General features: G+C 43.4%; 1 protein-coding gene across 2 annotated transcripts in view; it reads left to right on the top strand.

Annotated features, from left to right (window-relative positions):
* Positions 1–1,454: 1,454 nt before the first annotated feature.
* Positions 1,455–15,557, top strand: part of fbrs (fibrosin) — a 16,358-nt gene continuing 2,255 nt past the window's right edge. The window contains exons 1-17 of one of the 2 annotated variants that reach the window (XM_079292863.1): positions 1,455–3,150; positions 5,182–5,352; positions 5,646–5,672; positions 5,813–5,842; positions 6,135–6,183; positions 6,325–6,673; positions 6,759–6,985; positions 7,338–7,636; positions 7,758–7,802; positions 8,011–8,109; positions 8,509–8,577; positions 9,186–9,257; positions 9,365–9,509; positions 9,816–9,896; positions 10,151–10,234; positions 14,062–14,275; positions 14,940–15,557. The exon at positions 14,940–15,557 is cut by the window's right edge and continues 2,255 nt beyond it. In XM_079292863.1, the coding sequence (XP_079148989.1) occupies positions 2,836–3,150; positions 5,182–5,352; positions 5,646–5,672; positions 5,813–5,842; positions 6,135–6,183; positions 6,325–6,673; positions 6,759–6,985; positions 7,338–7,636; positions 7,758–7,802; positions 8,011–8,109; positions 8,509–8,577; positions 9,186–9,257; positions 9,365–9,509; positions 9,816–9,896; positions 10,151–10,234; positions 14,062–14,275; positions 14,940–15,557 (2,894 nt within the window). In that variant the 5' untranslated portion in view covers positions 1,455–2,835. Of the gene's footprint in view, positions 3,151–5,181; positions 5,353–5,645; positions 5,673–5,812; positions 5,843–6,134; positions 6,184–6,324; positions 6,674–6,758; positions 6,986–7,337; positions 7,637–7,757; positions 7,803–8,010; positions 8,110–8,508; positions 8,578–9,185; positions 9,258–9,364; positions 9,510–9,815; positions 9,897–10,150; positions 10,235–14,058; positions 14,276–14,939 lie in introns of both variants that reach the window. The other variant, XM_079292862.1, reaches the window with a different exon arrangement.

The following is a 15,557-nucleotide window of genomic DNA, read 5'->3' as shown; positions in this document are numbered from 1 at the left end:
ATTTCCTCCTGTTTTTAGTGATGTTTGCTAAAAACTATACAGTGGCCAGCAGATTTAGGAAGTAACTGAGCCTTTTTATTAAAAATGAAACTATCCATTTGTGACCAGATTTTAAAGATTTAAGTCTAAAGTAGAGTAGGAAGTCTGAAAGTATTGTTAGACATAAAACACATTTGACTGTTCTCATTTCCCGAATTTGTGTCTCCTTGTGACCCGGAAATCAATCTCAGCGCTCCATCCCAATTCCTAGAATGCATCTCGAGGAGAGAGGAGGCTTGCTAGAGGAGCTATGAGCGAGGATGCATAGATGTGTCCTTCACGGAAGTTGAACAATGGACAGATGATGCAGCCGTGCCACACGTCGTATTTAATCGCCATCGCTGGACGTCTCATTTTGTTGAATGCCTGTTTCCTCGACTCCTCGCGTCTCTTCCTCGTCTGCTCACATCTCCCGTGGGTGGGACTACGATGTAAGGAAAGGAGGTGAGGAAAGGAATAGATGATGCACAAAATGATAAATGGGGCCCAGGTTCTTCTTCTACTGCGATTTGTTGACGGTAAGAAAAATGTGGAATACTGAACACCAGACTGCTTCTTTAAATGCTAATGAGTAGGACGTTTATTTTTAATAAAAGAACATCGGATCATACTGACTTGTATATTTTGTCATGTTTTCTATTTGTTTCTGTCTTGTTCTGTGTTTCTTTGTCTCCACACACAAACTATGACTCTGTCTCCATTTCATCCTAAAAGTGTTGGTTTGGATTATTTACATATTTTGGCAAACCATGTTTGAGACCTTCTCCAGGATTTCTTTCAGGGAAATCCTTTTGTTTTCCTTCTATTCTCTCTACTGGTGAGGACAGAGACTGATATTGTTAAGATTGAAAGACCAACAAGTCGTCCCTGGATGAGGGAAGTCATGTTTTCTGCACTGACAGTATCTCTGATCTTCTCCAGAGGATCTACTATGAAATGTCATACTTGGTAGACATTTTTTAAACCTTTGTTGAAGCTGACAGCATGAAAATATTAGCAGTTTATCTGTCATTAATTTGTGTTTTTTATTTTTATTTTATGGATGTTTGACTATGCTTATGGGTCACTATCCACTTTGCTGCTGTAATCCTGCTGCGGGACTAATCAAGGATTATTTTATTTTATCTGATCTTATCTTTATGTTGTATGACATGCAGCATTTATTTTTTTAGCATTACATCATATACAAATGTCCTCCAGATGATATTCATATTTTTTTCTCCTTTTTGAACCTATGATACAATGTGCACAATAAAGACAATAAAAAAGACCTTAATAATAATAAAAAATACTTATAGCTCCACAGACCTCCACATGGCGGCAGTATGCAGAAGCAGAGCTGCCGAGGAACCCGTCTGATGACCGGGTGAAGAAGAGTGGCGCACACAATGCACTGCTCGGACTGACTAGGGTTGTGTCTCTCGGATGATTTTCACGATAAATTTCCAATTCAGTGGAAACTTGTGACGGGGCAGCAGCTCTCCATCCGTGTGTGTGTGTGCGCTCTGGATTTAGTGCCAATTAAGAAATCTTTTGACCGGAAACGTCGGCGAGAGGTCCCCCCCAACTTAATCCTAAACATTGGATTACACAGCGAAGGCTGCTGCATGAAGGAGCTGCCCAGCCCGACACCCTCGTTTATGGAAATCGACACCGAGGCTTTGATATTTGGGCCTTGATTTTTTTTTCTTCTTCTTTATGATGGAGGTGGAACGAAAGAAGAGTTGCGTGTAAAGAAAAACGTTTTCTTCCTGCTTCCTTTAAAAAACAAAACAATTGAAAGGTTGCTGGTGGCTAACAGCTGGAATCGGCCAACGCTCGCTAGCCAAAGCAGCTAACGTTACGTCTTTCTTTTGATGTGAATTCAACCATTACTATCGGCCATCAACATTTTCGGCAGGAGAAAACATTTTTATATTCTCTTGGCTGCGGAATATTAGTTAGCTTCACAGTAAACGGTCAGGCTTGTCAGGCTTCTTTCCAGACGCGTTTTAAGAATATAGTTGTATTCTTAAAGGTCCGCTGGCTGAATATATTGTAACGTATCGAGTTAGTTAACATGCTAACCAAATGAGCTAAAAGCTAATTGGCTGGAATCAACACTGACCTAACGTTAGCATTACTTACTCAACAAGACTGCTCATTTTTACTTCCTGTTTGACTGAGGAGTAAATCACAGTCGTTGTCAATAATAACATTTCACATGAATACGTAAATAATGTCACGGCCACGGGTGTGTTTAACGTCTGATATCGGGGTTATTGGCCTTGCTAACTAGCTAAACCAGCTAACCGTATCATTTTTGCTAATAAATGTGTCAGCGTGTGCAGGAAATTTTGTAAATTCAACGCGCAAGAGTTGTATTGAGCAATGAAGAAATGTATCTAGAGCCGATTTAACCTGCTTCGTCCGTAGCACAACAAAGGCTTGTCTTTTTTGTTTTTGTTTACATGCGTATAACTTAAATTTCTTGCTAGCTATAGCTACTGTTAGCCTTCTTCTTGACACAGTCCGCTATGTCTTGACATTTAAGTTAAGTGTGTGTCTCGTGGATGTTTTTTAAAATCCTCCACGTGGAGCTAAAGTTTGCGTTCAGATTCATTGGAAATGACACTAAAATTCCGCCGAAAGAGAGGCTCTACTGGTGCCGATAGACTGTTGTCAGAGGACTGTAAATAATAGCCACTGGTTTCCATTAACGCCATTTTAACAGGGCCTCTGTGTGGTGGTGGTGTTTTTATTTGCCTTTTTGGTTTCTCACTGGAGCTTACAAAAAGGAGAAGGTTTGTTTGAGACATGGAGGGCCCGAGCCGAAGCACTGGATTCCGGCAGAGCCGACGGTCCCGTTCACAGCGCGACAGGGACCGTCGGAGGAGGAGGAGAGTGGACCTGTCCGAGCAGCAGCGGGGGGCCACATCCCTGTCCTCGGGCTCCGATCGGGAGGATCGTGGGACGAACAACGTGCTGGGTCCCGGTGGGAGAGAATGCCGGCCCGGTTTCGGGAGACACAGGCCTCCACGCCGGAGGAAGAGAGAGATGTCTGTGTCCTGCGAGGAAGACATCATCGATGGCTTCGCTATTGCGAGCTTTGTCAGCTTGGAAGCACTGGAGGTAAATATCTACATTTCCACATGTTTACACCCAGCTGTCACTCACAAAACGGCACCTATTTGTTTTTTCCTAATCTCTCTTTAATGAAGTGTGCCAATCATTGGGCACTCTCCTCTTAATTGATTTCTATAATTGATTGACTACTTTTAATCATTGCCTTCCTCCCTCCAGCTGAACCTCTCTGTGAAAGGGCTTCAGATTGAACTACTCAACTCTTGACACTATTTCTTGCTTGGAGAGAGCGATCCACTCAGGCCAACCCTGAGGCCTCCCTCTGATGGGTTCTGGAGACGCCTCAATTATTCATGTCCTAATTCAGAGGTGTTGATGGGCTGGCAATTGGCTTTTCAGACTAAGAAAGAAATAACTAATCTCAAAGACATTATTTAAACGAGTGTACTTGTATATTACTCAACACAAAAGCAGAGATTTGGTTGTTTTAAGTACCTGGACCAGGGCTCAGCTGTCAATCAAGACAAAACGAGTATCTCATGTGGATTCTAAAATCAGCATTTTGTTGGTTGTCACTCTGAATTTTGGAGCTTTAATACATCATACAAAGCATGCATGTGGCACAATTGGCAATCTGATGAGAACATAATCCCATAATCTGTTTTATGGGTGGGTCAGATGGCGTTAAACCTCTGCGTCAGGACAGGAAACCAAATTATTACGTTCTGCATATTTACACGCACAGCACAGACGGTTCCAGTATTCTAATGGGTAACTTGATTTTATAGTCAAATCAGCCGGTGAATGCCACGATTGTCGGCTGGTTACTATCTAAAACTGCTAATAACAAAAAGTAAACATACCAGCAAAACAATGGAATGTTGCAATTTCCTTTCCTGCATTTCTAACTTCCAGTCTGAGTTTATTAACAGCAGTGACCGCCCGCAGTTATTCTGTAGAAGATAATTCATTTAAAAACCAGACGAGCTGCGACCTTCATGTTGAGGCACCTGCACTTCAGTTTGATTTATTCTTCATTCCTGATGGGGCTATCTATTTTAGCTGCTGTGTTTTTAAACACAAACTTACAAACCTTTAAGGATCCAACCAAATGAAATCGTGACAATAAGTGGCAGTTTTACGCTTTCCTAGTTTTAAACTCCACAGAGTAGTCGTGGAATATATGCTGCAGCATCTTCTGGCAGTTTACAGACGTTGTTTCATCTGATTTCACTTGTTTTATGTGTCAAATATTTCTTTGTTTGTATCTAAGTCACCGATACATTTCACTTCATACGAACAATCCCCTTTCATTAATGGGTGACTCCATGTTTCTCCTCAACATTCGATGAAGAAACACTCGGTGCTCAAACCTTCTTTTCACATGAGCCACTGATTTCCAATCTTTTTAGCTTTTGACCCTTTTAAAGCGAAGCATCGCCTACTGAGACCTCTCATCACAGACTGGTTTTACTTTTTTTTTTTTTTTTTAATGACGTAATTTGAATGATTTTGGGTGTTTAAATGGGGAATATTTTCCTGTATTTCACCAGAAAAACTGCAAGAAGAAATTAAACATATTTTGTGTAGCAGAGATGCATTTCCTTTCTCTCCTCAGATTAATCTTCTGACCCCCTGAGGTAGAAAGGTGGAGGTGATAAATGATCCGAAAGATGGGAACCTAAATACACCACAGTGTACTCTAAATACCTCTGTCCTTTTGTGTTTTGCCAGAAGTATTGATTAAACATTACAGTTGTTGTTTTTAGGCTGGAAGTTTGTATTTTGTCATATTTTTAAAATTACGTTAATACAACACAAGGACAAAGTCTTAAAGCGCACCGTATAATTGAATCGACACACAAACAGCTGAAGCGTCATGCAGGCTGTTGTGTTTCATCAGATCATTCTGGTGTTTCTATTTTTGCCGTCACTCAGAGTAGAGTCTATGCATAAATGGTGCCATCAGGACATTCATCTGCATGCAGCCGATGGTCTGTGCCCTCAGACATACACATTCATGCTTATTGCTACACATGTAAACACTGATATATTTTTATTTTGTTCTCTCCTTATCAGATGGACTGCTCTCTGAAGCCCAGTCAGCGCACTGATATGCTGGGCAGGAGGAGCAAGGGGAAGAGAGGGCCGGAGGAGAACGGTGGAGGGCCGCTGCCGGAGGAAGGAGCCCCGCACGGCTACTCCAGCAGCTGTTTGAACAAGAGTAAAAATAAAAGGAGAAAGATAGAGGTGAACCGAGGACTTGTGACTCTACAGGGCTTGAATGTTTTCTCTGGATCCACCTTCGTCTTGTTCGATGTTGAGCTAAATGTTTTTACAATTCTGACTTGAATATCCAGCAATGGAATGAACGAGCCAGTAAAACTGGTTTACACCTCCTATAACGAAACAGGGAAATCCCTTCCAACCAGGAAAGATAGTATCATATTAACTTATTTTACTTTTTAACATTTTAATCAATGATGTCTGTTTTTCTTATTTAAAACTTATTTGAAGTTCTACATATGTTTCTTTTTCCCTAGGGACACCCTTTGGAGACTGGCTACATTGTAAGTTTATTTTCCAATATTATAATGAAGTTGATGTTCTGATGTATACATTTCCTGCAACTCTGCAGCATTTCTGCAAACTCCTGTAAAACTTTACATATAATATTCTAATAGATGCAAATCTGTTTGTCTTCTTTCAGTGTGACACTGAGAGTGACACAGGAGACAAGGTGTGTACTGTTTACCTCTTATCTGATCTATTCCAGGCTTTAGTTTCTTATTAGGTAATTGACATGTGCCATTGTTGCTGTTATTTGGTAAAACAAAACAGTGTTTTTTTTTTGAATAGGAACACAAGAAACTCAATTTCCTCTGACAATTGCTAAGTTAATTTATTATTTTTAAGTATTAATTTGTAAGGTCGTGTAACCGACTGTCACGCTTGATGCAATCTGTATAAGAAATAGATGAGTGATGTGTTTTTTGAGTATAAATTAAATGATGTTTTGTGTCCCTATCTAGGCTTCCGACAACGACATGGACCCAGTCTTCACAGTCAGTACGAGGAAAGGTACGAGAAATTCACAAATTAATATTTCACATTTTGGGTTTGTGATGTCTGTCTGTGCAGTATTGTCCCACCCATACTCGTGTTACTCTTTGCTGTGATGTGCAAGAGAGGCATAAAGCTGACCGATGTTCTCTTCTTTAGTCGTAGAGCCCGCCCCCTCAAACATGGCCACATCCATCGGAAAGATCTGCCCGCCTCTCCCGGCCCGTTGTGGCGGCGTCTCGCGGTTGATGGTGACCCCGAGAGTGTCCGGTCTGGAGCGAAGTCAGGAGAAAAACCTGGAGCAGCATTTCCCGGAGCCTGTTTCTTCTTCTACCTCTTCTGCCTCCTTCTCCTGCCTGCCTTCCCCGGTCACGACCTCGGGCACGGTCCCGCGCTCCAGCCCGTTCACCGGCAACGGCGGCCGCCACAACGGAAGCCCACCACTCTCCAAACCCAAACCCTTCCTCACTTTGCCAGGACGATCTCACTCCATCTACAACATCAACAGGTGTGCACATTTAGTTTTTATTATTACTATCGATCTCTCCTGGCTCAATTCGTTGATTTGTGATTTGTACTTTCTTGTTTCTCAGGAGCAACACCCCGGTCAAACCTCCCTCATCTGTTCCGTCTTCCTCATCCTCCATGCGTCCCCCGACTCCCTCCACCAGTGTGTCGCTGCCCTACCTCAGGGGCTCGGGATCCTCGGGGCCCCTCCGACCCCCATCCCGAGCCAGCGCTGGGGCCTTGTTCGCATCCTCACCCGGCCTTCCTCCCCCTCCCCCTCTGCTGCAAGGTCCCGGCCACTCAACTGCAGCAGGTACAGTCGACAGGAATGCTGCTTTTCTCTGCTTTTACTGTTCAGCTGTTCATGGGAACACAATGACTAATATGTGACTTAAAATAAACCAAACCCAGACTTCTTCTGGCGGTTGTCTGGGTTGTTGAGGAAGTTGTGAATTGATAAACAGAGGTCTGATGACGTCAGCACTGCATGTATAACATTCCTTGCTCTGTATTTTGTTTGGAGACTTTATAATGTGACAAATGTGTTACTCTTGTGTCTGTCAAATTCACTAAAACTGGTAAAATAATGTAGCAAAATGATTTTTAAGTTTTATTTAATACAACTAACTTTATTTATTTATTCTCCTTTATTTCCGCCGCTGTAGACCAAGAATTACTGCGTCAGAACTTAAACTCCCACTTCTTGAATTCACAAGAGCGCGACGGCCGACGCAGTGTCCCGGGGGCTGAAAACAACACAGCAGCCGCGGGCCGCTCCACTCCCGGTGGTCAGTCAGGATCCAACTCCTCCGGACCGGGTTCGTCGGGCCGGACGTCTCAGAACCAGCCGAGCATCCCGCCTATGGCCTTCCAGTTCCATCAGCACAACCACCAGCACCAACACACGCACACGCACCAACACTTCACGCCCTTCCTGCACCCCACAGCCACCGCACCGCCTCTGGTGAGATGCTCTCCCTTGTTATGCTGAACATCTGTGTCGTACTTGAAATTCCACTGTGGTTGGAATGTGGACCGTGCTCGGTTTACGAGAGTTTAACCCTCTCACTGTTTTTGTCTTTCAGTTTGATAAGTATCCAGGCAAAATGGACGGGCTGTACCGACACCCTGTGAGTACTTTGTATAATCTCACTGATTATGTTTGTGATAATTTACAGATTAGGACATTAATTAACAAACGAGGCTGAGAATACATTTCAGCTGTTTTAGGGCCTTAAACATTTCAACCTAAGTAGATTTAAAGTGCACTATCAACATGGATTTAATTAAGTTGCTCAGCTGTTCCGTAGTCACTAAGCTGTGTGTGTGTCTGGGTAGTTCTTCCCACAGTACCCGCCGCCCTCAGTGCCGAGTATCCAGCCTGTGATTCCTCCCTCTGGGCCTTTCAGCTCCTTGCAAGGAGCATTTCAGCCAAAGGTGAGAAACATGTTGTACATGTTGATGATCCTGAGCAGCCACAAGGCGCCCTATTGTCTGGGGAAATGTCACATTACCTGCTGTAATTATTGTCTCGCCATAAGGTGACCATTCAGTGATGATATGCAGCGTGTTTGATAACCGTTAGCTATTCTCACTGGAGGGTAATTAAGCACTGACCCTCTCACAGCAGGCGTCCCACGAGGCTTCACAATGACTCTACCTTTGTAAACTCTTGTCCTTAATAGTGATTCTAGAATCTGTTCTGGTCCTATAAGCGTCAGTTAAGCTGTGCATACGCTGTACCATTTTATACATGTTTTATTTGGACTCATACCGTACAAGTAAATTATCAGGAGGTGTTGTACTGTGTGTGTGTGACAGCCTCTTGTCTCTCAGGGAGCTGGTCCTGATATTTCCGCCCGTCTTGGTGTTGTGCCTCACCACCTGCAGCCCAAAGACCCACGGGTAAGGGCTACATGCTTACCTAAAACCTGAAGCTCTTCAGGTGTCTCTTCTTTTGATTGCATAGATCTGTACAGACATGGACAACCAACGTTTAGGCTAGGATGTGCTACGACATGGGCCTAGTCAGTCACAGAGAGTGAGATATGTGGATTAAAAGTGTTTTTAACACTTGTGTTTTCTTGTAGCTAACTGATCCATTTGGCACATCGTTGAAAATCAGTAATGTAAGCAAAAACATGTTTTTGACTCCCTTGGCTCTTCAATAGCTTCAGCCTCGCTCTTTGCACTAATCTCACTTGTAATCCTGACTGCTACTAGTCTGTTTTCTGAACCCAGTAAGATATTTCAGAAGCCAGAAAAGACCCTGTTTTAAAATGTGCGTGGTTGTTCTTTCCCCTGTGATTTTGTTGTATCCTCGCTATGCATTTTTTCATGACGGTTTTTGTTTTAAATATTCCCAAACTTATACTGAACTCTAGTGGTTGAACCTTATCGTAGCGGCTAAACGGGAAGAACATCTGCCTCTGTGTGCGAAAGGCTTTAAAGCTGTACATGCATGGTTCAGAGGTATAACACTGTAAACCTCTTGTGATCTTTGTGCTGCGCAGAAACCAGGAAAGTGGTGTGCTATGCATGTGTATGTGGCCTGGATGATTCTGAGCCATCAGAAGAAAGTGAAGGTATGTGTTTTGAAAAATTCAATTGAATTGTATTTAAAGAATAAGTAGTATCACCCCAGTGAGAAATGGATCTTGTGGTTAACCCTTTAAACGCTCGTCTCTTTCAGCTGATGCGTGCTGATCCTCAAAAGTTGGACTTCCGTAGTGACCTGCTGGCCCGTCTTCCTGGAGCCGGAGGACTGGGGCCCATGGGAGGAGCCATGCCTCCCACTCATGATCTGACCAGACCTCCCAGTCTGTTCTCAGCTGCAGGTGCTTGTCTAAACATTTTGGTCCTTTTCGCAGCAGCTGTGGATTTTTCAGTTGTTTTGACAACTTGGAGGTTTTGTAATATCTCTTTCCTTTAATATTTCACGTCTGCACACGTGATGTTTGACATGTTTCTGAAAATTTCCTTCATCTCTCCACCTGTCATTGTTTGCTTTTTGTTCCGCTCTGTCCTCGCATCCCAGAGGCTCCACAGCGTCGCTGTGTTGAGTCACTGTGTGTGTGAGCAGCTCGATGAACGGTGACAATATATATTATTCTTCTTCTCTTTACACTTTTTCTTTCGCTCAGGGCCAGTCAATCCGTCCTCCGCTCCTTTCATCTCTCCATCGACGCCCCACTCCTCTTTCCTCCCACCAACTGCACACTTGGGTAAGAGCAGCTTCAAAAGGCACATCTGTATGCCACATCTGTATGCCACTTGTACACCACTTCCATTCACCCGCTCCACATTTCACTTTGACCTTTTCACAGATGAATGGAAACTGAGTTTCCTAAACCAGCTGCGTCCATGTTCTGCCATCTGACTGGAGACATTTCAGAAGTTTCAGCACAGCTTAAAGCCCGTGTAGAAATGAACGGTTGTATTCACGGTTTTTCTGTTTTGCCTGTGTTCGTGTTTTTAGATCCATATGGACGATCCCCTCCCTTCACCCCTCTTGGAGCTCTTGGTTCTGGTGCCTTTGGAGGACTTGGCAGTCCAACACTGGGTCAGTAATACGGCTTCTCTGCTCTAGAAACACGAGGCTGAAAGGATAAGTTTCTTAATACAATCCTCATATTATGTACCTCAGATAAGTCTGCAGACTTTGCCGGGGTCTTCTGAGCAACGGGACGATTTCTGCTGCCTCGTCGAAAAATGCTTTTGATTTTTATTGCAAACAAGGGAACGTGTACTGAGATTATGGGAAGCATATTTTGATACTCAAGAGTAACGAATTTCGTTTAGTTTTATGCGTCATCATACAATGAAATAGCCACACTTTGTCAAAACAAAACAAACTTAAAAGAAATGGTTCACTGGATTTCATTTGAGGAAAATTAATCGTTGAGATATATTGGTAAATAGTCGATAGATTAATCGATAGAAAATGTGTCGTTATTGTATTATATGTACGTTGAGAGAGGAAGTGGTTCTGTGTAGTTTGAGTCAAAGGTCCGTGAGTTTGAAGGCTTGTGACTGAAACACAACACAATGGTTTAATGAGACAGGATTTTCAACTCCGTCAGCAGGAGTTACTTTTCTTTCATTGTGACGATCCCGAGGTAATCGTTAGAAATAAGGTGTCCACTTTGCACGTAATTGATTGGCCACTGCAGCGCCTTGCCGGATGATATTGCATTATGGTAAAACGTTTAGCCACCCCAGCGTTGGCGCCCCTGGGGGGAGGTGTGTTTTGGAGCTTAAGACAACGTTATTTGTGGTAATGATTCCTCCTCTCCATACTAGCCATTAGGTGATCCCACCAGGAAGTATCTCGTCTCCTCACAGAGGAAATGCTGGCTGGGGAGACACAAAGGGGGAATTGGGTATTAGAAACTGACTAACCTGAGAAGAGACTGTTCTCTGTTTGGCTGCTGAAGCCTCATATTTACCTCGGCTGAACCTTAAAGTACAGTCGCATGAGGAAGGATCACCTCACAGGAGGAACAATTACAGAAACCAGTAAACCGACGTGCTTGAGGTCATCTCGTATTAAAGAGTATTTAAGGTTTGTAATTACAACTCGTCACTGTGATATTTTGAATTCATGAAAACTTTGTGTGTGGGCGGAAAACAATTAGTCCTCTCGCCACCGCAGTGCGATATTTAATTTTTGTTGTAAAACTCTTACAATTAACATTGTAATTTGCAAATTAAGATCATAATTTAGCGTGAAGTACACATCTAAAATTAAAATGTGTAAAGAGGTAAAATAAGGACGATTACAGTGGATTGAGGTTATTTTGAAGTACTGGTAAAGGGAATGGATTGATCCACATTGTAGCTGTTTTGTTTGGGTTGTAAAGCTAACTGCAGTATAGAGAACTGGGGGGGGGGGGGGGGGGGTTGCTGCCTGCCTGCCTCCCTCCTTCCAAAGAAATTATACATCTATTATCAAATACATGTTGTGAGTCTTCCTGTCTTTTCTACTACAAGTGCAGCTTTGGTCTAGTCCTGGGTATTTCAATTTTTTATGAAATCTTGGTCCAAACATATTTTTCTTCTTTTACTAAATTAAAATTTGCAGTGGTCACAGGGCATTACAAACCACAATTGTCCCACCCAGCAACCTGTAATGACATGGGGGCGGGGGGTTAAAGTCATAAGAATAAATAAATCATAGAAGTCACATGTGTTGGAGACAACAGTTGCTGGTAGAGCTAAAGATACCCCTGAGCGTAGCCATATGCACCAAATTTAACATATTACAAAACCGTCACTCATATGACACACAACGAATTATGAGGGTCAGGACATCAAAGAAACTAGTGGAGACGTTGCTTTTGTCTGGGCCAAAACGTTGCACTTGAACACACCCTAAAGATTACAGCCAACGGGCAACTAACATGTAAGTTCTGCGCCTGCGTGACAGGAAGTGACTCCTGATAAAGACGCTGTTGTTATTGAACACATTAACCCCCATTTTCACTACTTCCAGATGACCATGTTGTTTGTGAAATTATCAGATAAGATGAAGATGATAAAGGAGAAGAGCCTCAAAAAAGTAGAGCTAGCAGATGCTCAAAAATACAACAAATAAGTGAGAATGAATGATAAGTAGATTGAAATTGCTAATTGCTTGGATCCCATTTGAGTTTCAGCCCTTCATCATGGAAGCCTCTGTCGTTTATTGAGGAATAATGTCAACAGTTGCCATTTTGTAACAAAATTAATAATTTAACATTTCAAAAAATAATTCTACATGACATCTTTAAGCCATGTTGGACGATATACGCGATATACTTGAGGTTTGTGTCCCGACAATGAAATCATTACGGTTTTTCTGGATGCATTTGTGTTTGTTTTTCTCTAAAAATGTGTTTTAAATGTATCTGGTGTATATTGTCTTCAAACAGCCAAACAAGAATCTCACCGAACTATATGCCATATACACTTAACTGTTACTTAATAACAAGACTAAGAATCTGATCAAGTTTAGTTGTTCAGCTGCTCTGGGCTAAAAGTTCAACATGAAAGCGTTGATTAAACATTTCTAGCAAATTGGAAAAGATAATGTTTTGTTGTGTTCGACTAAGCGTAGAGAGATCATTAACGAAACAACCCAATGCAAAACATTGTCAATTAAAGGGTTTTAAGAGGTTTCAGACTGCAGAAATATTTGTATAATCGTTTTATTGTTTTTTTTAAACTCTGGCATTTGAGTCAGTGCCATTCTTTAAAAGCCTTGTTGTCTACATCAGAGGTCCCCAACCTTTTTTGCACCACGGACCGGTTTCATGTAAGACACTATTTTCACGGACCAGCCTTCAATGTGTGGCGGAAAAACACGACGAAATAAAATGATACGATCGGCATGAAAACAAATCTAAAATGCATAAATAAATACAACTCACAATAATGCTGAATCAGTGGGAGCCCTGAGCTTGTTTCTCTGCAACGAGACGGTCCCATCTGGGGGTAATGGGAGACAATGACACCCGAAGTCTCTTCCTGATGTCCAGTCAATTCCGTAATTTTGTTTTGATTGCTGTCACTCCAGAACATCCCGCTCCACAAAGAGGATGTGTGAAATGGAAGCAGGGTTTTCAGTGCTTTAGTGCGATCTCACGATATTCAGCCTTGATTTTAATCAACATCAATTGATGTTAATTTTTAACAGAGTTGTTTTCTCAAACATACCTTTAAGGCCACCGTCATTTACAATCTCCAGCATCTGATCTTCCTGTCGCCACATATTCTGCAGAGCGGGCTTGGCGCGTCAGAATTACTCCTGATATTTAATCAGACTCCTGATATTGTCTGTTAAATGAAGTGTTCATTTTCTTGGAAGTTGTAGGCTATTTTCCTGTCTCTTTAGTGGCTTTTCTCCCTTTGCGAAGCTCTCCAAAAGTTATTTACTAATTTTCGCTAGTCTGCGGGCTTAACTTTTGAGGTAACTTATCACGTGACCGAGACAAGCGGATGAAATTGCAAGAGAATCCAGTCATTTTTCAAAATAAAACTTCTTTCAGACTCTGATAATCAATAAAACTGAAATAATATTTATTCTTTCTGTGCGGCCCGGTACCGGTCCGTGGCCCGGTGGTTGGGGACCACTGGTCTACATTATTGATTGCAGACCAAAATATATTTCTCTTGATCATTTAGAACTTGTTTTGAAAAACATTTCCTTTTTAACCAGAAGTTTAAACGGACGTTTTCAGTACCAACAAGTTTTCAGTTGGACTTCTTAAAACAATAATCCTGCTCACCAGGATAATAATAGATGCTAACAACAAAGCCTGTTGTAAAATATTACATTTTAAAGTTTTACTTCTACACTGTTTTTCTTTCTTTCTCTAACCAACAACACGTCTCTCTCTTCTTCAGCAGGATCTGTGTTTGGCCCTAAAGATTCACCAGCTAACGTGGTCGGAGGCCTGTCCACCCCCAACCATCACGACCCGTGGAACCGTCTGCAGGGCGGGCCGTCTGGGTTCACTCCCGGGCCCAGCTGGGCTAAAGGGCCGGACAAGCGGGACGAGAGGGACCGAGCGAAGGACACAGAGAGGAGAGACATCCCCCACATCAAGGACGAAAAGGACAGGTATGACATGATTACATCACTGGCTTTACATTTAAAGGGAGAGCTTGGTCTTTGTTCTTGACGTGCGGTGATAAGCAGTGTGCGACACGCAGACCTCGGCTCGGCTTCTTCTAGTTGCCTTTCTGGTATCCAAGAAGAGGAGAGACCATGTCCTGCTTTAATCCAGGCTCTCACGAAAGGCACTGCATCACATTTGTCCAAAGGGGGTCCATTTAGGTCCACAAACAGGTGAAGACAGGCTCGCTCGGTCGCGAGCCATCTTTAATTATGGCCGTCAACATTTTTACTTTTTGCAACTGGTGAACGGAAGTTACCATATCTGGAATGCAGAGGAGGGACTTAGAGACGCTGTATACCGCTCTGGTAGCGGAAGCGACCTGTCAATCACAGTAAGCCCCGCCCTAAAGCATACCCTGCTTTATGGTCACAAAATAGATTTAACAGAAAAGAACGTGTGTGTGTGTGTGTGTGTGTGTGTGTGTGTGTGTGTGTGTGTGTGTGTGTGTGTGTGTGTGTGTGTGTGTGTGTGTGTATATATCTATACGTATGTGTATATACATATGTGTATATATCTATACGTATGTGTATATATCTATACGTATGTGTATATACATATATGGAGGATTTCAATTCTGTAACTGTTGTGTACCTTTACGTTTTGCAGAGACAATATGCTGTATGGCCGACAACCTGTGAGAATGTCTCCAGTCGCCCCTCCCTTCAAGCCCCGCAGTAGCACCCCGGTCTCCCACATTAACGGCCACAGCAGCACCCTGGGAGGCAGCGCCGGGCCGATCGAGGACCTGACGCGCAGCTCAAGCGGAGACAGAGAGCGAGACAGAGACAGAGATGGAGACAAGAGGCCGCAGCAAACGGTGTCGCGTGGGCCTCCCTCATCTTTAGTAGCAGACAGGGACAGACCGCGGTCTTCCTCGTCCTCTGTGCTCACCACCCCGCCGCCCACCAACCGCTCGGCGCCGTCTCCGATGGAGCTTTACCCGCGGTCGATGGCCCTGACGGCACATGGCCACCACAACAACGAACCCTCGCACTCCCAAAGAGACGGGAACCTCCCTTCTTCCTCCGCGGCTTCTGCCTCCGTCACGTCTTTGTCTCAGGCCAAGAAGTCTGACCGGACCCCGACGCCCGTCTCCAAGCCTCCGCTGCTTCTCCCGCCGGTTAAAGTCAAAGAGGAGCGGAAAGAGGAGCCGGAGCACATCCCCATCACCCTGCCTCCACCAGCACCCAACCACAGCTTTGAGCGCCCCAACAGCCATCCTCA

Source organism: Melanostigma gelatinosum (assembly GCF_949748355.1).
Source record: "Melanostigma gelatinosum genome assembly, chromosome: 21".
Taxonomy (NCBI): Eukaryota; Metazoa; Chordata; class Actinopteri; order Perciformes; family Zoarcidae; genus Melanostigma; species Melanostigma gelatinosum.
This window is presented reverse-complemented; position numbering and strand designations above follow the sequence as displayed.